A 26705-nucleotide genomic window follows, 5' to 3' on the forward strand; every position below is an offset into this window, starting at 1 on the left:
TGGCTAAATTTCTAGGATTCTTAACTGGGAAAGATTAGAACAAGAGGCCTATGATCTCTCATTGATTCTAACATTGTTATAGTGTTCAATTCTACCACCTCAAGCAAACCAAGATAGGAAGGAGGGGATTTCAACCTATATAACACACTTGGAGGCATCTCGAGGGGTCTCTTTCCAACAGAAGCCAATACAGGTACTCCATGAGCTCCTGCATCACTGTGGAAATGCTATCTCCCAATCACATAAGAATGATATAAGCTGCTTAGTCAAACAAGGGTAAAGTGTTCTTCTGACAATACAAGGATTTGGTGGTGGGAACAGAGAGGTAGCTATCCACTGCCCATGGATATCACTGAGAAGAGACAAACTGAATGCACAAATGTTATATATAAAGTTCAGTAAAATGTGAGTTGTATTAATGGGCTATAGTATTGGATTTCTACTCCTATCTTGACAATGGTGGTGCTGCAAGTACTGAGATGTCTTCCGGGTCAAAATCCATCCATGTAGTGCCTGCCTGTATTTTGTTAAGGGATTGCCAATAGCCAAGAGAATGCCAGGGGGACAGTATTAGTTTTATGGATTCCAAGCACTAAGAAGGACAGGAAACTCAGAAACTATAAAAGAAGAGACTGAATTAGACTAGATAAAATTTTACATTTCTCAACAGTCAAAATACAGTAAATAAATCAAAAGAAAAAAAAGGAAAAAAATAATTGCACCATATCCATAAGAGTTAATTTCCCCAATTTGATTGTTTTTGATGTACAAAATGGTGCTCCTACAAATCAGTAAGAAAATAGAAAAATGGCAAAACACAGGCAGTTGTAATAAATGTGAAAAATGTTCAAGTTGAAAACAAAAATTGCAAATACGAAAAGATGATGTTTTTGCTTGTCATGTGTTCATTAAAAATATTGATAAGCTAACATATAAAGCGTTTAATATATAAAGGTTCAAATTAATAGCAGAAGCAAAAAAATGAAATATAAAATAGGCCAAAAAAGCACACACACAAAATATCAATGACAAACCATACAAAAACATAATTGCTTTAATAATATATATATTAAACAAGCTTTTTTTCTTTCACCTCTCAAATGGTAAAGATTTTAAAATAATGATGTGTACAGAGTGGGAAAATGCATATGCTCACACATTGTTGAGGAGCTTTTAACTGGTGCAAGTTTTCTGAAGGGGAATTTGTCAGTATATATCCAAAGTTAAAAAAAAAAACACATTAAATTGTGCAGCAAAAATCCATCTTTAAAACTACAGTCGAACAAAATTTTTAAATTGTTGTCTCTGAGTTGTGGGGATTATGGGTACATTACTTTCTGTGTATGCTTTTCTGTATTTTCCAAAATTTTTTGCAATGAATATGGATTTCAATTAAAAAAAGAGAAAAGCAAATTATGTATATAATGGAGGAAATAATTTCCTACTAACTTTTTTTAAAAAGCTTTAAAACCTTGTGAAAATGATCTTCTTGCCAATGTGTTACTTCCTTCCTCTCACCTCTGGAAGCAATTTATTAACAGTTTGAAGAACTTAAAATCAAATGTGCTTTGAAAAATTAAAACTGATGCAGACTGTGACATAACTAGCAAAAGAAAGACTGAAAGAGAAATAACACTACCTTGAGGGGAAAAAAAAATCTTTTCTACATATACATTTTAAAATGAAAAATCAAATACCTTGATGCAGTCTATTAGCCAAACCAAAGCTGCCACAATGTGCGGCCATGTATGAGGGGCCCCCACTGTATACATGGAGCTTTTGGATAATGCAAAAGGATACCTATGAAAAATTGGGAAAAAAAATAAGCTAACAATGTTCATTTTGTGAAAATAAGGGCTAAATTAAGTAAGAAGTTACATTAGAAAAATTCCACATATATATCAACAGTCTTGACTTGTTTAGAAGTAACATATTTATCAAGATTCTGTCCTTGGTTATCTTATTCTCAAATGATTTTGTGTATTTTTTGGTTTCTTCTCTGCAGATTACTTTGTACCTATATCCCTAAAGCTGCAGAGCTTGATTTACAACCAGTATATTGGACTTGTAAAAGATTGTTTGTTCCCTCAAATTCTATGTATTCCAATGAGTGTACTCCTCATCCTCAAATCCATCCTCTTTGTGTTTATTCTACACAGCCCTTCTTGACTTCATCCCATCCCACTTTCTCCAGCGCTACAATCCTGTCTTTTTTGCTACTATAGAATCTGTCGAATCCAGCCCATCCTATTTATTTTTCACATCAGTAGTTGGAAGGCCTTATGATCTATCATCTTCAATAGTCCAGGAATAACCTCCAAACAGTGGTTTTTCTCTCCTTTTAAATTTATCCTAACATATGCTGCCCACAGTGACCAACTTAAAAGATATGATTTCTCTGACTCAAAATCTTGACAAATCAATTGAGTTTGATTCTTCTCTGTGTTCCAACAATCTCTTTAGGCTAATAAGAAATATAACATACAAACCCAAGATCTTTAAAGATTCTTGGAACCTCTTCTTCAAACTTTGTGTCAGGAAGTTCATATGATGGGCACAGGAAACCATAAAGAAAAGTGAAGATCTTTAGGAAGTCTTTAACAGAAGGAGCTTGTAGAGATTTCATGGATACGCTATATGCATATCCATTTTCTGTAAGAAACTACAATAATTTTTATGAAACATCAAACATTTGATAATAGAAAAACTAGTGGAAAATACTTAAGAGAACATTAAGTACCTCACAGAGTTGTCGAATACACTGCTGAATGAATGCTTTGTCATTAAGTGGCCTTGGGTCCTTGATTTTTTCAGAACTGGAAAATATACCAAATTGACTATTCCGGGATCCATGTCCACTTGTTCTGGAAACATAAATAGTCAACACTATTTCCTTCTGTGGTCAAGTGTAAATTATTTCAAGGTGATTTTATATTTTAATAGCATCAAACATTAAAGTGCAATTCTTTTCTCTTATTCAAAGCAAAGAAAAAGAGCAAACAATGAGAAGTACAAAGTGAGGTGGAAAGAAAAATGCACTTGTGGTGCTTTGCGTTATTAACACTTATACTATCATCTAAACTTTGAGTCTACTAGATCTTCTGTATCAACCATTCTCCAAGTCTATTCAATAATCTAAATCCTTTCACCATCCTCTTTAGCTTTTCATCATCGCTTCTTCACTCTCAACCCCTTCATTTGCCATCATTTCTTGTGGGAAAATTGCTTTTGAGATGTTAAAATAGGTTGTGCATGCTTTTTTTTCATGAATATTTTGTGTCATGCAATATTATTTATCTGATTTTTATTTACCATAAATATACAGGGTTCTACTTTTTAGTTATTAATGGATACAATGTATATGCTCCATTTTAAGCCCTTTCCCACCCCAAACAAAACTTTGTTTATATCTTTATAATGGTTCCTTTTGCCTAACTTTGGGGCCCAATTTAGCTAACAACTGTAGTTTATTAAGTATCCTGAGAATAATAATTTTCCTTATTGAACAAATGCCACAAAACTAAGTTGCGATGAACACTGCTGTAACACCTGAACTCCGTTCATCAGAGCTTTATTTCTCCCTGCAAGTTTGCTTGTTGCTTGCAAGTTCTCTCCTGCCAAGGCTCTAAAAGTTCTTTAGCTTGGGCCTGGATTAATTACCTATTTTTCTCCTGACAATTTGCTAATTTGAAAACCACTTTTCTACATACTGCTATTACTTAATCTTTAATTTTTTTTTTTTTTTTTTTTTTTTTTTTTACCATAAAAGGAATATGTGTATAGACTTGGCTCTTTTTCTTTTTTTCTTTTTTTTTAAGTAGGTTCCATGCCCAGTGTGAAGCCCAATACAGGGCTTGAACTCATGACCCTGAGATCAAGACCTGAGATGAGATCAAGAGTTGGATGCTTAACAGACTGAGCCACCCAGGTGCCCCAGACATAGCTCGTATTCTACACAAAACAGCACCCTTAGGTATTTTTTTAAATTTTAAGAGAATTCCTCAACCAATCAAAATACTGTATCATTCAATTTATAGCTCAAGAACATAGTGTCTAGAACCAGAGTCTGTGGTTTCAAATTCTGTCTCTGTTGCTAGTTCTATGACCTTGAGTATATAAGCTCTCTGTGCTTCAAGTTCCTCATCTATAAAATGGATACAATGACAATATCTATTCATAGGGCGCTTCTGAGGATTAAGAGTTAACATAGATAAAGCATTTAAAAAACATCTGGCTTATAAAAATGTTCAGTAAATGTTAAATTTTATAATAATTATCATCATTATCTCTTAAGTTCACCACCAAGAGAAAAGTTACATTACAAAAATGCCTTAAGGGACACCTGGGTAGCTAAGTCCATTAAGCGTCTTAATTTCAGCTCAGGTCATGATCTCATGGTTGGTCAGTTTGAGTTGTGCCTCAGGCTCTGCACTAACAGCATAAGCTTGCTTGGGATCTCTCTCTCTCCCTTTCTCTCTGCTCCTCCTCCTGCCGGTGGGTGCACACTTTCTCCCTCTCTCTTAAAATTAAAAAAAAAAAAAAAAAAAAAGCCTTACGATTTTTCATCAACTGGAATGACTACCAGAAATACCTTAATTTGATTTCAAGGCAAAAACTTTTCATAAGGTAACAAACGTTTCATCTCTAAAGAGCCTTAATATTTAAGAGTATAAAAAAAGTTGGGGACTAAAATGTCGAACTAGATGATGGTTCCTTTTAATTTTAAAATGCTATGATTCCATACTATTTGAAACCTAGATACAGGATTTTCAATCAACTATTCACTTATAATATGAAACAGTGGTCTGAAGTGCTGATATATTTCTTAGCTCTATCTAAAGCAGATATAACCATATAACTATTTAAAACAGAAGAAAGCTAGCTTATAACTTTCTCTTGTAAGGGACCATGCCATCTAATTTTTTGAGAACACCTTCATTAGAACTAATAAAAAAACACCATTACCTTTTACCAAATACAGAGACTTTTCTTTCAGATGTGGGTTTGTTTATACTCAACTTTCCAAAGCCTGGTTTCTCTTTGCTTTAACAAAATGGAAAAACAAACAAACAAACAAACAAAAACTTTAAAAAATAAATACAAAAAATTTTAGTTTAAGAAGTTTTTAGAAATACATTGGAACTAAAACCTTTTCCCCATTACCTATAAAAATAACTCAGAATCATGAAAATTTTTAGTAGCAATCATAGCTGTTATAAATGGGATAGGCTAACCTAACAACATGTATTAAGCAGGAATACTAAAGTGTTAAGAAGAAAGCAGAAAAAAAAAAAAACCAAAACATATCTACATTCTGATTTCAATTATCTTAAAGTATGTACATTTATGGGTAACAGGAAAAAGACTTAAAAGTAAGTATCTCCAGTCAGAGGATGATAGCTACATTTAACATTTTTCTTTTAAGGCCTACTCTGTCAGATTGCAGCTACACTTAAAAACACATATTATTTAAACAACAGAATCAAAACACTGACAATAGCAGCCTTCTGGCTTCCAATACAATTTGAGGCATAAATTTAATCTTTCAGTGTATGTAATGTGTAATAGTACAACAAATTTATCTGATTCAGAAGGAAAAGATATAAGTATTTCAAATTTCTAAAAGCAGCAGGGGCTTATACTACATAAACATAAGTAGCCTAAGTACAGTTAGCAAGTACCTTGTACCTTGGTATTAGGGAAGGATTGATATAGCTCTACAGTGGCTCACAAATAGTCTTATCTTAATTAGAAGAAACTCACAGAGAAAAACTAGTTTATGATAGTAAACTATACACCCCTTTTTCCAGTGAATAATGAGAAAACAGTTTGAAGAAGTGGTTCTGTAGGTTATTCTAAACCAGCTTATCATTGAATAACTCTGGTTAAGAATTTTGCTGGTTGGATATACTTTAGTAAATTCAAAGTTGTAGCAATGAGCCCAGTCACATAAGCAGGTCTAGAATAAAGGAGGAAAATAAGGAAAAGAGTGCTGGCAGGGAATTCAGTCTTTTTTAGAGGTTGCCTGGCAAAGGGTGTAGCTTTGGAAATTTAAGGAACAAATTAGATAAAACACACGTAATAACATGCCAGTTTTTAGCCTTCACTGACCCCAAATTGGGTACCACCGTGAACAAACAAGATTCATCAGAACATCACTCATAGTACATTTTTGTATTAACCGTCTTTACAGATTTCTTTGTCCAGGACAGTAAGGTGTGAGGTACTTACGTTTGAGGGGTATGGAGGCTTTGTTTATTGAAATCCTGAGACCTTAAATCCTGCATAGAGAGGCGGCCAGCACCACCGGTGGAAACTGAACTGCGCTTCATGCTTATTACCTGCATTCACGAATTCAGTATTAAAAAATCTTTTCAGATATAGGTGGTGCATTAAGCACCAACTGTTATCTTCATCCTCAAACAGAAAGCAGCCAAGTTCCGTTGTTTCTTCAAGATAATGTTTCCCTGGGCCCTCATGTTCATGTAGGTGAAGCCCTCATTTGCAGGGAAATCTATCTAACTTCATTTAAAACTATTCAACACACACGAATATTTACTTACTGCCTACCGTGTACCCTGGGAGTGTGCAAGGCAACTGAAACGATACACTGATAAATAAGGTATAATTCCTGCCTTTGCAAGGGTATCTATGGTAGTCAAAGCCTTGAATCCTCACCTAGACCACATTACTGCTGTTGGCTGTACTGACTTCACCCGGAAAAAGTCAGAGACGACCTGACAAGAACTACCTCAACATGTTTCCTTTTCTTTGGTCTTAGAGAATGCAGCTATTCTCTTTTCCTAACCTCCATCTCTCTTGTTCTGTCCTTAGCCCACTGTTTCCCATTTATACTCAATTACTGCCCCACTTACTTCAATCCCTCTTCTAACAAAGATTAATTATCTGTCCACAAAATGGTCTACTGATTCTCATTTCTGAGAAAATCAACACTTCATTTCCTGCATATCTACTGAAACTGTTGCCTCCTAGGATACTCATGATTGACAAAACTTTCGATCCTTTCTCATCTCTGTGTGGCATTCGACACTATACACTTAAGATTTCTCAGGTCCTGGCCTGGCTTCCTGGGAAGTGGACATTTGCTGTTATCCCTTCTCTTTTCTGGGCTGTCATTTGTCTTTTGAACTGATTACATTTTCCGGGGCACCTGGGTGGCTCAGTCAGTCCGTTAAGCGACCGACTTGGGCTCAGGTAAGTCATGATCTCACAATTTGTGAGTTCGAGCCCCCGCATTGGGCTCTGTGCTGATAGCTTGGAGCCTGGAACCTGCTTCAGATTTTGTGTCTCCCTCTCTCTCTCTGCTCCTCCCTTGCTCGCTCGCTCCCTCTCTCTCTCAAAAATAAACAGACATTAAAAACATTTTTTTCAAACTGATTACACTTTCCATCTTCGATAGGCCACCAATTTCTTCTCCTTTATACATTTCTACTATCCATTCAACTTTCCCACTCACCTATATGTGCACTCCAAATCTCTACTTAAAACGTAATTTAAGATTAAGCTTTCCTTACACGCCCACTAGGAGTATCTCAAACGCGACATCTGAAACAGGTCATCTTGTCCTTCCACTCCCTGCGCGTATCAATTCTTCCCCTTTCCTCCAGCCTGTCTTCTTCCCACCACTGTGCTCCTAGTCCCTCCTCTTCTCCCTCGGTAAATCACTGTCAGTAGAAATTTATTGATAGACTCCGGGAAACGCGCCTCGCACAGACTCCGGCCCGGAGGCCTCTCACAACAGTAGACACTAAAACGTCCCTCAGGACCTCTAAATCTAAGTTGTTGGCGCCATCACTTTCTCCCTTCAGAACACTTCTGCCTGCCCGAAATTAACCCAAAGTTACCTTTCTTCCAGTTTCGTGACACGACCCAGGGACCGAATTTCTGTAACCTGTGCAACTATCCGAGGGACAGGACAGCAGCCGCCAAAACACCAATTCTTCCTTCCACCCGCCAGCGCGGTTCGAATTTTAAAATCTCCGCCGGCGCTTACGTCATCACGTACGTCGCGCGGCTACGCAAATCTTACGCGCCGCTCCCCGTCTCTCGAACTCTGCGTATTGAGCGCGTCCCATCGTCTCACTCAGCATACTGGTGTCTCTGGTCAGTGCAAACGTCCGGTCCGATTTCTAAAGTTAGCGCTGAAGACGCGGGCGGTCTGAGTCGCTAAGTAGCGGGCAGAGCGCTCCAAATCGCCCTGGAAACACGTTTTCCGTACAGCAACATGGCCGCGCCCGTCGGCTCGTAGGAAAGGAGAAATTGCTTTGCTGTGCAAGTGGCGTCTTTCATGACCACTCTTTAGAAGGGTGCTGTTTTCATAATGCAAGTCTGGGAGGCGTCGTGCAATTTTCTGACAGAGGAAGCGGTGAGGTAGGAGATAGTTAATGCTGAGGTAGGGTGTAGTTGGCTTCGAGGATCGAACCCTAGTGGTCACCGCTAGGGTTCGGGTTGGCAATTTGCTCGCTAGGGTTTCATGGTCCTCTAGCGGTGGCCAGCGAGTGAAGCTAGGAGGAACCCACGGGGCTGGGGGGTGGGGTTCGGTGTGAAGCAGAGAGGTAGGTGAAATAGAGTTTAAGCACAATAGTTTACTTTGCTAAAATAAGACTTTCCGCTTCGCTGAGTTTGAAGTCAGAGACGAGTACTGCCCAGTACCTGGAGAGTGGTGGGGGTGGAAGGAAACCTTTGAGCCAAAGTCCGGATGCCTGATTGTTGGAGCAATTGTGTGGTTAACTAGAATTGAAATTTGGGGCACGTCGCCTTTTCTGAGTTTCAGTCTTCTCGACTACATTTTTGGCTCTCCCTAGATACTACATTAGTGGTGACTCTGAAGGCAGGGCCAGCACCAGCATTACCGTTACTAGTAGCACTTGAACAATTGCGATGTGTCAGGTACTGCACAGCACTTCATGTAGATTATGTCATTTAATTCTCTAAACTGCCATCTGAGATGTCAGAAAATGATGAATTTGGGGCTCAGTGAGATCAAATAACTTGCCCATGGCCGTACTGCTAATACTACCTGGAGTTGGAAGGTTGGATCTAAGTACTAGTATTACTAACTGTGCTATTAACCCCTTATATATATCTTATTCTGTCCCTCTCTTAAATTCTCCATTACACTGGATTTAGTAAGCAATGTTGAGAACTTTACCATCTTTTATAAAAAGATAAGGAAGTTTTGAAAAACCTAGTTGCTGGAGGAGGACTGCTCAGAACCAATTACCTTAACCATAACCTTGCAATTTTGAATTTTGCTAGGGTTTGATACTTATGATATCTGTTAAAATTGTGCTCTGCCTAGACCAGTCTTTCATTTTAGCCTTTTTGCACTCTGTTGGTAGCAGTGGTTAAACAGGGTAGTATTATTACTGGAGAATGGGCTGACTTACAGCAAATGTGCTTTGAAAAAAAAAAAGGGCTGATCACCTAATAACTCCTCTTGAAATTCTGTGATCTCTCTAGGTTTATCTCATTAAAAAGGGTGGATTCACATAGGTAATGTAGTATTCTTTGCTTTGACAGGACACTATCTTGAATGACTCCCTGACTTGGAGGATGTGGACCTAGTGGCCAGATTCAAGGACCAAACAGAAAGTTGTGTGGAGGGCCCAGGAAGATGGGAAGATTCAATTGAGACTCCAGAAATAAGATCAAGTTTTAATTCTCTTTTGGTAAATTGGCTGAAAATTTTGAATTAACCCTGAAATTAAAAGTTTATATTAAAACATTACATTTTTCCTTAATGTATCATGAATGTCAAATTCTCTTTTGTTTAAATGTCAAGTTTATATTCTTATACGTGAAATCTACCTGTGTATATGAAGTATATTTTTATGGAAATGCAGGACATTTAAGAACTTATCTGGAAAGTTGGGTTTTATATCTAGATCTTAATTTCCAGAGTTTTGTTTTTTTTTTTTTTTAAAGAAGAAAATGTCTGTGGTGCATCAGCTGTCACCAGGATGGTTACTAGATCATCTTTCTTTCATTAACAACATAAACTATCAACTTCACCAGCATCATGAGCCTTGTTTGACCTCTTTTGGAAACTCTACTACATTTATTGCTTTTGACTGTACCTCTAAGCCAGATTATGATGACAGAGGAAATAGTGAAGTCTTCATACAGAAATATGTTTTTCGATCTGAGCTATTTAATGTCACCAAACCTTACATAACTCCAGCTGTTCACAAAGAATGCCAACAAAGGAATGAAAAGGAGGATCCAATGAGTGGTGTTAAAGAAGAAAACTTCAATTCTATTATTGGAAAGGTAGAAAGTTTTAATAAATTTTTATTTTTCTACAGAACACACAAAAGAAGTTTGTTATTCCAGTATCTCAAATATCTTGTAATTTACTATGTCTAAGTAATCAATAAAGTGTAGGAAGGCTTTAGTGTATCCAATGTAATTTTGAACTCTTTACTAACGTTCTGGCATTCTTAGAAGACCAAATTTTCATATTTCAAAAGCAAGCAATGTTTGCTCAAAAGTGAATGCTGTGTAAATTAAACCAACCTAACTAAACAACAACAAAACTCTTTCTGCTTAGTCATTTGTATTAATTGCATTTTTTACATTTGTTTTTTTCAACAACATGCTGCTTTCTCTGCAAAATTCTAAAGCAGTATATGGACTTTGGGAGATTTTTAGAGACCTGTCCATTTATACACTGGTGCAGTCTTTTGGTGAAGTTTCAAGAGTACCATACAGGATCAAATTATACTTTAATACTTCTTATGTTTCTGAAGAGTTCAGAGGTGATTATATAAAGTCCATATCAGATTATATTAAGATAGGAATAACATTTATTACTCATCCTCAAATGTTTGAGATCTTTTTTATTTGTTCGTTTTGTTTTGTTTTGTTTTGGATCTTTCTGTGTGCTGTTGTACATACAGGGATGAAACAAGACCAACACAAGTCCTGCCCTCATGGATCTTATAATTGAGGTCCATAAAGAAAGATATTAAATGAGAAAGCATGTTAAGAATTAGAATAAAGAAAGTAATAGAGATAATTTATTACATTGTTCTAGTTTCCCGAAGTAGAACTTTTAATATTCTTATAATTTTTTTCTTTCAACAAATATTTATTGACCATTTGCTGTATGTCAGGCATAGAATGGAAAATACATAGATAATGTCTGAGATTTCAGTAAAATACTATATAGATTTATCATTACTGTTACTAATTCAGACAAATAATAACCAGCATTTGCAGTTTACCAAGTATGGACATCTTTTAATGTGTATACTGTTATGTTGGATAAGTTTCTCACTTCAGTATGGAAAAATATAGATAAACTTATTTAATGAATTATCTTGACAAAACTTACCTTATTTCTGATATGCCAAAGCAAATTGTACAATTAGCTTAATCTTAAGACCTTTTATTTATTCAGCCAGCAAACATTTATTATTAGCCTACTAGGAATTTGCAACCATGGCAAGCACTGCTGTTTCAGCAGTATGAAGTAGGAAGTTCCTGCTCTATTTTGTACTGTCTTACATGTTCTTTTCTATGGAGTTGTTACAGATAGAACTGTGTTAGTATGTTTGATTTGTACCTAGCCCTCAAATCAATCATAAAGAGCTACTGAAAATACATTGGATTTTTTTTTTTTAAGATAGAACATGGATAGATCCTCTCCTCAGAAACGAAGAAGTTGGGAGTAACTATACCATATATATTAACTGATAGATAACACTTGTAACTTTATACAGCATCAGCTTTCTTGTGTTACCTGGATGTCTGTGCTACATTTTATCATTGGTACTAGTTCTTATTAATGGCAGATAAAGCTAAGGTGACCTTGTATCACTCATTAAGCTTATAATAATAATAATAATAATAAATAAAAATAGAATTTTTTATTTGGGAAAGCTTATTTCCTTAGTCCATACCCTTTTCACTGATTTTGACCTTAGTTGTCAATTATCACCTCTTAAAGACTGAGATACATGCTATGGAAAAGTGATGAAAAAGAAATACTAATATATTTCAAATTACCAATATTGTGATAGATGGCAACATAATTTTTCCTGTAATTTACTCTTTAGAAGCGTAAAAGATGTGTTGTTTTCAATCAAGGTGAATTGGATGCTATGGAATACCATACAAAGGTAAGGTATAAAATATTCATTGATGACATTGGAAGATTAATGTGAAGTTGTATAAATGTGTACAAAATAAATATGGATATTCTTAAAGATTAATTATTTTGATCAAGGTTAGAATTTAATAGTGGAGTGATTTATTGTTACTTTAACAGTAATATACAGTTCAAACCAGTTTTTATTAAAACTTTATATACTTCTATTAGTTTACTGTTTAACATAAGTGAACTTATGCTATATTGGTTAAGTTTAGAAATTTGATAAGTTTTAAAGTCTGTTGTCCATAGCTAAAACAACTTATTAAGATGCAGAAGAAAGCATGAACAATGTAAAAGATACATTTTTAGAACATAGCAATAAAGGGATCTAGTAGTTAAAGAAATGAGGGGAAACAGAGGGTATGCAAGTATTTTAAGCTTTAACTCCCTAAGGAACCCTTTGACTGAAATGGAAAAATTGGGTTTGGAATTTGGCTTAGGAGGGATGATAATAAGTACAGTCTTGGACATGTATTAATATGATAGGACATAAAAGGTTTTTTTATCTCTTTTTTGTGGGAGAATATACATAACAAAATTTGCCATTTTAACTATATTTTAGGTGTATAATTCAATGGCATTAAGTACACTCACAATATTGTGCCCTAATCACCACCATCCATCTCCAGAACTTTTTCATCATCCCAAATAGAGTCTACACTGGTTAAGTAACTCCTCATTTTCCTTTTCCCATAGCCCCTGGTAACCTCTATTCTACCTTCTATATTTTGAATTTGCCTATTATAGGTATATAAGTGGAATCATATATTTATCCTTTTGTATCTGACTTATTTCACTTAACATAATGTCCTCAAGATCCATTTCTGTGTCAGAATTTCATTCCTTTTTAAGTTTGAGTAGTATTTCATTGTATGTCTATACTTCATTTTCTTTTATGCAATCATTTGTTGATGGACATTTAGGTTCTTTCTACCTTTTGGCTATTGTGAATAATGCTGTTATGAATATTTGGTGTATAAGTATCTATTTCAGTCTCTCCTTTCAATTCTTTTTGGTATGTACCCAAATGTGAATTGCTGGATCATATAGTAACTTTATGTTTAACTTTTTGAGGAACTGTCAGACTTTTTCACAGCAGCTGCACCCTTTTACATTATCACCAGTAGGGCACAAGTGTTCTAGTTTCTTCACCCTCTCACTAATACTTGTAATTCATTCTTTCTTTCTTTCTTTCTTTCTTTCTTTCTTTCTTTCTTTCTTTCTTTCATTCATAAAAGCCATCCTAGTAAGAATAGACTGGTATCTCATTGTGGTTCCCACTAATACATTGGATTTTACATGTATTGAAGATAGTTGAATATACAAATGCTAAATTTTTCAATACCAAAAGTCTTCTCTAGTTTGTTAATTTTAGAACTCTTTCTATTGCCTGGAAATGCTACTTGCAAGATTAAACCGCAGAAGTATGCAAAAATCCAGGGTCTGATATAAGAAAGATTAATAATTTTAAGATGTTAAATGAAATTAGAGAATAGAATTTCTTAGATTCACGTGCATTCGGATTGCTAAATACTTGTGACTGTTAATGATAACTACAAATTGTGAAACATTTATGTGGTACAGAGTGCAATCAAACTCTTAAGTCATAGAACAGAATATTTACAAAATCTAATTTACAACTCTTAGTTTCAGTAGTAAATTTGAATAAAGATAATATATGGCCATTTTGTTATCAATTAATGATTTTATAGAAATTAAATCTATTGGCTATAATAGAATTTTCAAGGTTGGTATGAGGACTGTTAATAGACAAGATATGTAGATGACTTTAAGGAACATATATTAAGGAAAAGCCTGTAGGAGAGCTTGTCTTATTATTTTCTTTACTGAATCTATCTGTGCCCCTCCCTTCCTTCCTGTCTAATTCATTTACTTATTTATACATTTATTCACTAATTAATTCAGTTTACTTATAAATATTCATTAAATGCCAACTGTATACCAGACATTGTTAGCCCTGGGACTTCAGTAGAAGTAGAGATAGATATAATGTTTCTGTCCCAGAACTTATGTTCTTGAGGGACACAATTCAACTAAACTGTTATATATATTAAAAAGCACTATCATGGAATTCTAGGATGCTAGGAGGGCACAGAGGGCGGGTGTCCAACTGAGACTTGAGGACGGGGTATCAAGAAAAGCTTTATGGAAGCAGTGATTTTGTTTGAGTCTTTGCAGTAGGCATTAGTCATATGAAGAGGGTGATGAAGAGTATTCTAGTCTTTGAGAAGAATAGGATTTGCTAAAGTTCAGAAGCAAGATGGAATAAAGTTTATTTAAGGAACTGTAAAAGGTTCAGTGTGGCTGGGCTGTGGAATGTAGAGAGAATGGTTAGAAGTGAAACTGGGGAGATAAGTTGCAGATCATGTAAGGTTTTACAAGCCCATCTTAAGACATTTAGACTTAATATTAAGGGTGGTGGGAAGCTGTTGAAAACAGATGACATGACCAGACTTGCATTTTGTTTTATTTATTTAATACTTATTTATTTTTGGATGATAATGCATTCATTTGGTAAACTTCAGAATGTACAAAGAGTATGCAGTAAAAAGTCTTTCTTTAATCCCCATCCTTCAGTCACCCGCTTCCTCCTCCCAGTGCATTCGTAGAGTGGTGGTATTCATATGTGAAAGATGATAAATACATATATTCCCCTTCTTTTTTATTTAGATGGTAGCACACTTGACCCAGTTTTTCACCTTGCTTTTTTCCCCTCAGTTGAACATACTTTACAAACTGCTTTATGTCTCATTATTTTTCATACTTTAATTAGTCTTTAGCTGCTAACATTTAGGTATATTATACACATGCCATTTTCCACATGTATATCTTGCAGGATACAGTTCAAGAAATTAAGTTTCTGGGTCAGAGGTTTGAACTTTTTGGTAGATACTGTCAAATTGCTACTGTAGAGGTTTTATCCTCTTATTAGCAAACCAGAAATGTGTAATTGTGCGTATTTTCCCACATCCTTACCATTACAGTATGTGATGTATTGTTTTTGATCTTTTCCAATCTGATAGGTAAAAAATAATATTTCAGTGTGATTTTAATTTGCATTCTCTTATTAGGAGTGTAGTTAAGTATTTTCACATTCGTTTAAAAACCATTTGTATTTTTTTTATGTGAACTGTTTCTTTTGTATGTTAAAAAAATTGTGTCCTTAATTTATAGGCTCTCTCTATATGTTAGGGAAATTAGTTCTTTGTCTATGATATAAATTGCAAATATATTTTTACCAGTTTGTCATTTTAATTTTAGTTATGATTTTTTTTTTTTTACCTCATAAGTATTGTATTTTTATTTAGTTGAATTTATTATTATTTTTTCTTTTATGAGTTCTGGATTTTTGAGTCATAGTTGAAAAGGTATTTCTTCTTCAAGATTTTAAAAGAATTTCCCCATGTTTTCTTCTAGAATATTTATGATTTCATTTCACATTTGTATCTTTGATTCATTTAGATTTCATTGTGGTGTAAAGCAAGAGTTAAGGGTCTAACTTTGTTTTTTCCGGATGACTGCTCATTTGTCCAGCCATGATCTGTTGGGTTTTTTCTCTGCTGTTTTGAGATGCTAGATATACTAAATTCACATATGTATTTGAGTTTATTTCTGCACTTTATGTTTTTATTTAATTAATTTATTTTCGAGTCTCTTTTCAGGTTTTATAATATGTTTTACTATTTGATGTGCTCACCTCCCCCCCATCCTTATTGCTCTTGTTCTACACAGTTTTTCTATTTTCTTTATTTTTCCATATGAATTTTAGAGCATTTATTTCTTTTTTTTAATGTTTATTTTTGAGAGAGAGGGAGAGAGTGTGAACAGGGGAGGGGCAGAGAAAGAGGGAGACACAGAATCCAAAGCAGGCTCCAAGCTTTGAGCTGACAGCACAAAGCTGGATGTGGGGCTTGAACTCACAAGACTGCGAGATCATGACCTGACCCAAAGTTGGAGGCTCAACCGACTGAGCCACCCAGGCGTCCCTCTGTATCAATTTTAGGATAAATTTTAACTTGGTTAGAAAAAAGAAGCAATTGGAATTCTTATTGCATCAAGTTCAACTTAAAATTTTAAATTAGGCTTACTGAGGTCTTTAAGATATTGATGATTCTGCCCCCAAACATGAATATGTCTTTCCATTTGTTTCAGTTTCTGTTGTCTTTTTATAAGATTTTCTTTATAAAAGTCTTGTCAATTTCTTAAGTTGCTATAGTTTTTGTTTTTTTTTCTTTTAATCTCTTGTGTTTTCTAAGTAATACTTAAAACTCCTGAAAATAGTAATACTTTTACTTACAGCTTTCCAATTATTATATCTCTAGTTAATTTGTGTTCTGTAATTCTACAGGGTGGAAAATAAAATACAATGTTAAATCATATTTAATAGAGTATTTATCATTGTCTTGTTCCTGAATCCGTAGGCATGATTTCCTCACTAAGCATAATACTGGCTTTTGGGCTGAGCTGCAAATAGCATGTTAAAGAAATTTTCATCTCCTCTTATTTATTGTTATTTTCAAACATGCTTATTGAATTTTATGAAATGTTTTTTTAGGCATCTGTGGAGATTGAATAGCTGATTTTTCCCCTAATATTTTCCTTTGACTTTTTTCCTCATGTGCAACCATCCTTGTATTTGAAGTATGTATTCCAAATGACCATGATGTATTATTTTCCAAATGTTCTGCTAAATTTTATTTGCTAACATTTTATTTGAGATAATGATAAATGAGATTAATCTGATATATATTTCTTGTTTATGCATAATTATATACATATATTTGTATACATCAATATTGGAAGTTGGAAATTTTTCTTTTTTGTCCCCCTCCCCAAGTCTTTGGTGTAATCTTTTTTTTAAAGTTTGGTAGAGGGGCACCTGGGTGGCTCAGTTGTTTAAGCATCTGACTTTGGCTCAGCTCATGATCTCACGGTTTGTGGGTTCAAGCCCTGCGTCAGGCTCTGTGCTGACAGCTCAGAGCCTGGAACCTGCTTTGGATTCTGTGTCTCCCTCTCTGTCTGCCCCTTCCCTGCCTGTGCTGATTCTCTCTCTCAAAAATAAATAAATATTAAAAAAAAATTTTTTTTTTTAAGTTTGGTAGAGCTCTTCTTTGCAACTATTTCAGCATGTTATCTTTTCTGGACATACTTCCTTTGACAATTTAACCTTTTCTTCTTTGGAAATAAGTTTTAGATTAAAAAAAATTTCATTTTCTTTTGTAGTCAGTCTTGTAAAGTATGTTATCTTAGAACATTATTTGTTTCATTAAGTTTTTAAAATTTATGCATAGTCTGTGTCTATAGTTATTTTACCTTCATTATTCATATTGTATGTTTATTCTCTTTCTTGATAGATTAGCTAATGGCTTACCTAATTTATTAGTTGTTTCTTAACTTTATCATTTTTATTTTCTAACTTATGCTTTAATCTATATTTATTTAATCCTTCCGTTAATTTTTTTCCTGACTTTTTGAGTTGTCTTAATTCACATTTTTACTTCCTTTTTGTTTATGGGAGTATTCAGCGTTACAAATTTTTCTCTGGGCACTGAAACGTCTCATATTATGATATGTTGTACTTTAAGCACTGTGATACAAAGTTTCATTTAAATATTATGGTTTTCTAGAGATTTGCCTAAGAGTAAATTTTTATTTTATTTATTTATATTATTTTATTATTATTTTTTAAAGAGTTGTTAGTAAATTTTTAAGTTTCCATGTTGGAGTAGTATTGTTGGATTGATGGTAAGTGTTTATTAAGCTCTATTAAAAAAATGCCAAATTGTTTTCCACAGTGACTGTACTGTTTTGCATTTCACACCAGCAATGCATGAGAATTCCATTTGCTTTCTATCCTCAATAGAATGGAAACCCTAGTCTTTTAAATGGGTTGCAAGCACATCTGTCTAACCGTTTAGCCTAAAGAACCTTTTTATTAACTTGGACAGGAAGTAAATCTGCCCTCTGCCTTGGAGGGAGATGCAGTATCTATCTTCCATGCTGTACACATAACCTTGAGGATTTATTCTGGAACAAAAACTGTCAGTGCCTCTCCTCTCACAGAGACTCATGGTGAATTGTCTCCCATTTGTCCTGTGAATCATGAGGTTTTTCAGTCCAAATATTGTAAACAGGCAATATTGTTGGCTCTGTGGGAACTGGCACTTTTTCTTCTGTCCTTTGGGTGGTTCTTTTCTTGGCCTTGGATAGTTCTCTCACACACTTAAGCACATGAGTACTTAGGGGAATTTTTCTAGGGTGACTACCTATACATCTACAGAGTTCTCCCTTTGGGTGGCTCTTTCCTCTCTGGTACTCTGTCCTGTGAAATCTTGTCATGATCTCCCCATATTCTCTGCTTTGTCTGTTCAGCTCTGGATTTCTCCCAGCCTCTGTCCAGATTCTTCCTTCTTGTTGTCTTAGCTGGGGCAGTCAGTAGGCCTTACCTATGATTTCTTTCACTGTCCTTTATTGCTTGATGTTCTGTATCTTGAAAGTTATTGTTCCTGTTACTCCATCTTGGTTGAAAGTAGAAGTCTTTGGCTGTTTTGAACATTTTTTCTTTATCATTGAGTTTTAGCAATTTGATTATGATGTTCCTTTAGGCAGTTTTCCCCTCCTTTGTTTGTTAAGCTTGAATCTGTGAATAATAGTCTTTAGCAAATTTGGAAATTTTTGGCCATTACCTCTTCAAATATTTTTTCTGTCCTTTTCATTTAGACACTTGTGTAGTGTGTTGTTTTCAAGTGCAATAATCTTTTCTTCTTCAGTGCCTGCTATTAGTACAACCTAGTGTATATTTCATTTTTATATTGAACAGGCATACCTTGTTTATTGTGCTTTGTTTTATTATACACTTTGCAAGTTTGTGAGATCCCTGCATCAAACGAGTCTGTCAGTGCCATTTTTTTCCAACAGCATTTGCTCACTTTGTGTCACATTTAGGTAATTCAAATTTTGTTATTATGTTTGTTATATTTGTTATGGTCATCTGTGATGAGTGATTTTTGATGTTACTATTGCAATTGTTTTGGGGCACCACAAACTGTGCACATATAAGATAGCAAACTTAATTGATAAATATTATGTACTCTGACTCCTCCAGCCATCAGCTGCTCCCGTTTGTCTCTCTCTCTTTGGGTCTCCTTATTCCCTGAGACACAACGGCCTTGCAATTAGGTTAATTGATAGCCCTGCAATTTTCTCTAAGTGCTCTACTGAAAAAAAGAGTTCCATGTCTCATACATTGAATTAAAAACTGGAAATGATTAAGTTCAGTGAGGAAGGCATGTCAAAAGCTGAGGTATGCTGAAATGTTGGCCTCTTGCACCAAACTGGTAGCCAAGTTGTGAATGCAAAGCAAAAGTTCTTGAAGGAAATTTAAAGTGTTAACCCAATGAACATAGGAATTATACATTCAGCTTTATTGGTGATATAGAGGAAGTTTGAGTGGTACGGATAGGCGATCAAACCAGCCACAACATTCCCTTAAGTCAAGTCCTAGTCCAGAGCAAGGCCCTAACTCTCTTCAATTCTATGAAGGCCGAGAGGTGAGGAAACTGTAGAAGAAAAATTTGAAGCCAGCATAAGTTGGTTCATGAGGTTTAAGAAGCCATCTCCGTAACATCAAAGTGCATGGTGAAATAGCAAGTGATGAAGTAGAAGCTGTATCCAGAAGATCTAGCTAAGGTCATTACTGAAGGTGGCTACACTAAACAAATTTTCAATGTAGATGAAACAGCCTTCTATTGGAAGAAGATATCATCTAGGACTTTCAGTGCAAAAGACAGGCTGACTCTCTTTTTAGGGACTACTGTAGCTGGTGACTTTAAGTTGAAGCCAGTGCTCATTTACCCTTCTGAAAATACTAGGGCCCTTAAGAATTATGCTAAATTTACTCTGCATGTGCTCTCTAAGTGGAGCAACAAAGTCTGGATGACAGCACATCTGTTTACAACATGGCTTACTGAATCTCTTCAACCCACTCTTGAGATTTACTCACCGGAAGAAAAGATTCCTTTCAAAATAGGGCTTATAAATAATGCACCTGGTTGCCCAAGAGCTCTGATGGAGATGTACAGTCAGATGAATGTTGTTTTCATGCCTGCTAACACAAAATCCATTTGGCAGCTTATGGATCAAGGAGTAATTTTGACTTTCAAGTCTTACTATTGAAGAAATACATTTCATAGGGTTATAGCTTCCACAGACAGTGATGCCTCTGATGGATATGGGCACAAAGTCAATGGAAAATCTTCTGGAAAAGATTGACTATTCTAGATGTCTCTAAGAACATTTGTGATTCATGGAAAGAGGTCAAAATGTCAACATTACTGGGAGTTTGGAAGAAGTTGATTCCAACTCTAAAAGATGACTTCGAGGGGTTCCAGACTTCAGTGGAGGAAGTAACTGCAGATGTGATGGAAATAGCAAGAGAACTAAAACTGGATCCTGAAGATGTCACCCAGTTGTTGCAATCTCATAACAGAACTTTAAAGGGTGAGGGTTTGCTTATGATGAATGAGGGGTGCTTCTGAAGGATGAGCAAAGAAAGTAGTTCCTTCAGGTGGAAGCTACTCTTGGTGAAGATGCTGTGAATTGTTGAAGTGACAACAAAGACCCTAGAATATTCCATAAACTTGGTAAAGCAGCAGCAGAGTTTGAGAGGATTGACTCCAATTTGGGAAGAAGTTCTACTGTGGGTAAAATGCTATCAAACAGCATTCATGCTACAGAGAAATTGATGTCCATGAAAGGAAGAATCCATTGATGTGGCAAACTTCATTGTTGTCTTATTTTAAGAAATTGCCATAGCTGCTTCAACCTTTAGCAACCACCACCCTTATGAGTCAACACCCATCAACATGGAGGCCAGACCCTTCGTCTGCAAAAAGAATATGACTTGCTGAAAGTTGAGATAATAGTTAGCATGTTTTAGCAATAAGGTGTTTTTTAATTAAGATATGTACATTATTTTTAAAGACATAATGCTCTTGAGCACTTAATAGACTATGTCCGGTTTATAAAATATAGCTTACAGCCCTTGCCTTCAAATAATTCCCTTTATTATAAAGATAACTTGGTTTATTCTGGTGGTCTAGAACCCAACCCACAATATTTCTGTGGTATGCTGTAGTTTTCTTCTCTGGAAGCTCAATTTTTTTTTAGTAGTTTTTATGTCTCTGAACATTCTCATTTTTTGCTTTACATTTTAGGACATATGAATATGGTTATGATAAGTGCCTTATTATCCTTTCTTTTTTGCTCTTGTTCTCAATCTTTTAAATGGGCTACAAGTAAATCTATTCATACATTTCTACTATTTGTATCATCTGTATTATTCCTATGTGTGATTATTCCAACATTATGTTGTGTTTCCTTCTTTATATACCTGATAATTTTTTTAAGTTTTTTTTTTCATTTGTGTTTTTTGAGAGAGACAGAGTGGGGGAGGGGCAAAGAGAAAGAGACAGAGAATCCCAAGCAGGCTCCCCACTACCAGCACAGAGCCTGACGTGGAACTCCCAACTTACAAGTTGTGAGATCATAACCTGAGCTAAAAACAAGAGTCAGATGCTAAACTGACTGAGCCACCCAGGCACCCCTATACCTGGTAATTTTAAATTTTATTGTAAGATGTTTCAATTGTAGCTTATTGGGTACTAAATATTTTCATTTTCCTATAAATAATCATTTTTAAAAAAATTTCAAAATGTTTATTATTGAGAGAGAAAGAGAGCTCATGAGCAGGGTAGGGGTAGAGAGAGAGGGAGACAGAGGATCTGAAGCAGGCTCTGTGCTGAAGCAGAGAGCCCAGTGTGGGGCTCAAACTCTTGAACTGTGAGATCATGACCTGAGCTGAAGTCAGACGCTTAACGACTGAGCCACCTAGGCACCCCATCATATTTCTATAAATAACTTTGAAACTGGCTGATCCTTTTGTGATTTTCCTTTTTCTTTTTTTTTTCTCTTTTTAAAAAATCTATTTATTTTTTAATTTACACCCAAGTTAGTTAGCATATAGTGCAACAATAATTTCAGGAGCAGATTCCTTAATGCCTGTTACCCATTTAGCTCATGTCCCCTCCCACAACCCCTCTAGCAACCCTCTGTTTGTTCTCCATATTTAAGAGTCTCTTATGTCTTGTCCCCCTCCTTGTTTTTATATTTTTCGTTTCGCTTCCCATATGGTCATCTGGTTTGTATCTTAAATTCTTCATAGGAGTAAAGTCATATGATACTTGTCTTTCTATGAGTGACTAATTTCACTTAGCATAATATCCTCAGTTTCATCCACGTAGTTACAAATGGCAAGATTTCATTCTTTTGGATTGCTGAGTAATACTCCATTGTATATATATATATACCACATCATCTTTATCCATTCATCTATTGATGGACATTTGGGCTCTTTCCATTCTTTGGCTATTGTTGACAGTGCTGCTATAAACATTGGGGTGCATGTGCTCCTTCAAAACAGCACATGTGTATCACTTGGATAGATATCTAGTAGTGCAATTGCTGGGCTATAGGGTATTTATATGTATAATTTTTTGAGGAACCTCCATACTGTTTTCCAGAGTGGCTGCACCAGTTTGCATTCCCACCAGCTGTGCAAAAAGACCCTCTTTCTCCACATCCTTGCTAACATCTGTTGTTGCCTGAGTTGTTAATGTTAGCCATTCTGACAGGTGTGAGTTGGTATCTCATTGTGGTTTTGATTTGTATTTCCCTGATGACGAGTGATGTTGAGCATTTTTTTTCATGTGTCGGTTGGCCATCTTGATGTCTTCTTTGGAGAAGTTTTTTGCCCATTCATGTCTTTTGCCCGTTTCTTCACTGGATTATTTGTTTCTTGGGTGTTGAGTTTGATGAGTTCTTTATAGATTTTGGATCCTAACCCTTTATCTGATATGTCATTTGCAAATATGTTCTCCCATTCCATCGGCTGCCTTTCAGTTTTGTTGATTGTTTCCTTGCTGTGCAGAAGCTTTTTATTTTGATGAGGTCCCAATAGTTCATTTTTGCTTTTGTTTCCCTTGCTTCTGGAGACGTGTTGAGTAAGAAGTTGCTGTGGCCAAGGTCAAGAGGTTTTTGCCTGCTTTTTCCTCTAGGATTTTGATGGCTTCCTGTCTTACATTTAGGCCTTTAATCCATTTTGAGTTTGTTTTTGTGTGTGGTGTAAGAAAATGGTCCAGGTTCATTTTTCTGCATGTTGCTCTCCAGTTTTCCCAGCACCATTTGCTGAAGAGAGTGTCTTTATTCTGTTGGATATTCTTTCCTGCTTTGTCAAAGATTAGTTGGCCATATGTTTGTGGGTCCATTTCTGGGTTCTCTATTCCATTCCATTGATTTGAGTGTCTGTTTTTTTGCCAGTACCATACTGTCTTGATGATTACAGCTTTGTAATACATCTTGAAGTCTGGGATTGTGATGCCTCCAGCTTTGGTTTTCTTTTTCAGGATTGCTTTGGCTATTCAGGGTCTTTTCTGGTTACATACAAATTTTAGGATTGTTTATTCTAGGTCTTTAAGGAATGCTGGTGTTATTTTGACAGGGATTTCATTGAATATGTAGATTGCTTTGGGTAGTATTGACATTTTAACAATATTTGTTCTTCCTATCCAGGAGCATGGAATCTTTTTCCTTTTTTTTGTGTCTTCTTCAATTTCTTTCATAAGCTTTGTATAGTTTTAGGTGTATAGATTTTTCCCTCTTTGGTTAGATTTATTCCTAGGTATTTTATGGTTTTTGGTGCAATTGTAAATGGGATCGATTCCTTGATTTCTCTTTCTGTTGCTTCATTATTGGTGTATAGGAATGCAACCGATTTTTTTGCATTGATTTTATATCCTGCAACTTTGCTGTATTCATGAATCAGTTCTAGCAGTTTTTGATGGAATATTTTGGGTTTAGCATCATGTTATGTTTGAAGAATGAAAGTTTGACCTCCTCCTGGCCGATTTGGATGCCTTTTATTTCTTTGTGTTGTCTGATTGCAGAGGCTAAGACTTCCAATACTATGTTGAATTAACAATGGTGAGAGTGGACATCCCTGTGTTATTCCTGACCTTAGGGGCTAAGCTCTCAGTTTTTCCCCATTGAGGATGATATTAGCAGTGGGTCTTTCATATATGGCTTTTATGATCTTGAGGTTTGATCCTTCTATGCCTACTTTCTTGAGGGTTTTTAATCAATAAAGGATACTGGATTTTGTCAAATGCTTTCTCTGCATCTATTGAGATGATCATGTGGTTCTTTTCTTTTATTGATGTAATGTACCACATTGATGGCTTTGTGGATATTGAACCAGTCCTGTATCCCAGGTATAAATCCCACTTGGTCGTGATGAATAATTCTTTTAATGTATTGTTGTATCCGGTTGGCTAATATCTTGTTGAGGATTTTTGCATCCATGTTCATGTGGGAAAGTGGTCTGTAGTTCTCCTTTTTAGTGGGGTCTTTGTCTGGTTTTGGAGTCAAGGTAATGCTGGCTTCATAGAAAGAGTTTGGAAGTTTTCCTTCCATTTCTGTTTTTTGGAACAGCTTCAAGAGAATAGGTGTTAACTCTTCTTTAAATGTTGGGTAGAATTCCCATGGAAAGCCATCTGGGCCTGGACTCTTGTTTTTTGGGAGATTTTTGATTAATAATTCGATTTCTTTACTGGTTATGGGTCTGTTCAAATTTTCTATTTCTTCCTATTTCAGCTTTGATAGTTTATATATTTCTAGGAATTTGTCTATTTCTTCCAGATTGCCCATTTTATTGGCATATAAGTGCTCATAATATTCTCTTGTTATTGTTTGTATTTATTCTGTGTTGATTTTGATCTCTCCTCTTTCATTCTTGATTTTATTTTTTTGGGCCATATCCCTTTTCTTTTTGATGAAACTGGCTAGGGGTTTATGAATTTTGTTAATTCTTTCACAGAACCAGCTTCTGGTTTCATTGATCTGTTCTACTGTTTTTTTTTGGCGGGGGGTTGATAGCATTGATTTCTGCTTTAATCTTTATTATTTCCTGTCTTCTGCTGGTTTTGGGTTTTATTTGCTGTTCTTTTCCAGCTCCCTAAGGTGTAAGGTTAGGTTGTTTATCTGAGACCTTCCTTCTTTAGGAAGGCCTGGATTGCTGTATACTTCCTTCTTATGACCACCTTTGCTGCATTCCAGAGGTTTTTGGCTGTGGTATTATAATTTTCATTAGCTTCCATGTACTTTTTAATTTCCTGTTTAACTTCTTGGTTAGCCCATTCATTCTTTAGTAGGATGTTCTTGAGTCTCCACATGTTTGTTACTTTTCCAAATTTTTTCTTGTGGTTGATTTAGAGTTTAATAGAATTGTGGTCTGAAAATATGCATGGTATGATCTCCATCTTTTTGTACTTACTTAGGGCTGATATGTGTCCCAGTATGTGATCTATTCTGGAGAATGTTCCATGTGCACTGGAGAAGAACGTATATTCTGCTGCTTTAGGATGAATGTTCTGAATATATCTTTTAAGTCCATCTGGTCTAGTATTTCATTCAAAGCCATTGTTTCCTTGTTGATTTTCTGTTTAGGTTATGTGTCCATTGCTGTGAATGGGGTGTTGAAGTCACCTAGTATTATGGTATTATTATCATTGAGTTTCTTCATGTTTGTGATTAATTGATTTATATATTTGGGTGCCACCACATTTGGAGCTTAAATGTTTACAATTGTTAGATCTTCTTGGTGGATAGACCCCTTAATTGTGATATAATGCCCTTCTGCATTTCTTGATACAGTCTTTATTTTAATGTCTAGATTGTCGGATATAAGTATGGCTACTCTGGCTTTCGTTTTTTGACCATTAGCATGATAGATGGTTCTCCATCCCCTTACTTTCGATCTTTAGGTCTACAGTGGGTCTCGTGTAAACAGCATATAGATGGATTTTATTCTATTACCCTATGTCTTTTGATGGGAACGTTTAGAGTGAGTACTGAAAGATATGAATTTATTGCCATTATGTTGCCTGTAGAGTTGGAGTTTCTGATAGTGTTCTCTGGTCCTTTCTAGTCATTGCTGCTTTTGTTTTGTTTTTGTTTTGTTTTTTTGGTCTTTTCTCCCCTCAGAGAGTCCCCCTTAAAATTTCTTGCAGGGCTGGTTTAGTGGTCACGAACTCCTTTAATTTTTGTTTGTCTGGGAAACTTTTTATCTCTCCTTCTGTTTTGAATGACATCCTTGTTGGATAAAGAATTCTTGGCTGCATATTTTTCTGATTTAGCACATTGAATATATCCTGCCACTCCTTTCTGGCCTGCCAAATTTCTGTGGATAGGTCTGCTGCAAACCTCATCTGTCTTCCCATGTAGGTTTAGGACTTTTTTCCCTTGCTGCTTTCATGATTTCCTCCTTGCGTGAGTATTTTGTCAGTTTGACTATGATATGCCTTGTTGATGGTCAGTTTTTGTTGAATCTAATGGGGGTCCTCTGTGCTTCCTGGATTTTGATGTCTGTGTCTTTCCCCAGGTTAGGAAAGTT

The 26705-nt window shown here is 35.5% G+C and overlaps 2 protein-coding genes across 3 annotated transcripts in view; one reads left to right on the forward strand and one right to left on the reverse strand.

The window, feature by feature from the left end:
* Nucleotides 1-7984, reverse strand: part of NDC80 (NDC80 kinetochore complex component) — a 62535-nt gene extending 54551 nt beyond the window's left edge. The window contains exons 1-6 of the mRNA XM_060613374.3: nucleotides 7866-7984; nucleotides 6232-6341; nucleotides 4966-5043; nucleotides 2741-2864; nucleotides 2490-2662; nucleotides 1698-1800 (exon numbers count right to left, since the gene is read on the reverse strand). Coding sequence (XP_060469357.2) covers nucleotides 1698-1800; nucleotides 2490-2662; nucleotides 2741-2864; nucleotides 4966-5043; nucleotides 6232-6332 — 579 coding nt within the window. The 5' untranslated portion in view covers nucleotides 6333-6341; nucleotides 7866-7984. The remainder of the gene's footprint in view (nucleotides 1-1697; nucleotides 1801-2489; nucleotides 2663-2740; nucleotides 2865-4965; nucleotides 5044-6231; nucleotides 6342-7865) is intronic.
* Nucleotides 7985-8038: 54 nt separating this feature from the next.
* METTL4 (methyltransferase 4, N6-adenosine) overlaps nucleotides 8039-26705 on the forward strand; it is a 61251-nt gene continuing 42584 nt past the window's right edge. Inside the window, exons 1-3 of one of the 2 annotated variants that reach the window (XM_060613375.3) lie at nucleotides 8039-8124; nucleotides 9544-10293; nucleotides 12084-12146. In XM_060613375.3, coding sequence (XP_060469358.1) covers nucleotides 9955-10293; nucleotides 12084-12146 — 402 coding nt within the window. In that variant the 5' untranslated portion in view covers nucleotides 8039-8124; nucleotides 9544-9954. The other variant, XM_078435387.2, reaches the window with a different exon arrangement.

Source organism: Panthera onca, chromosome D3 (genome assembly GCF_046562875.1).
Source record: "Panthera onca isolate mPanOnc1 chromosome D3, mPanOnc1 haplotype 2, whole genome shotgun sequence".
In the NCBI taxonomy this organism is placed as follows: Eukaryota; Metazoa; Chordata; class Mammalia; order Carnivora; family Felidae; genus Panthera; species Panthera onca.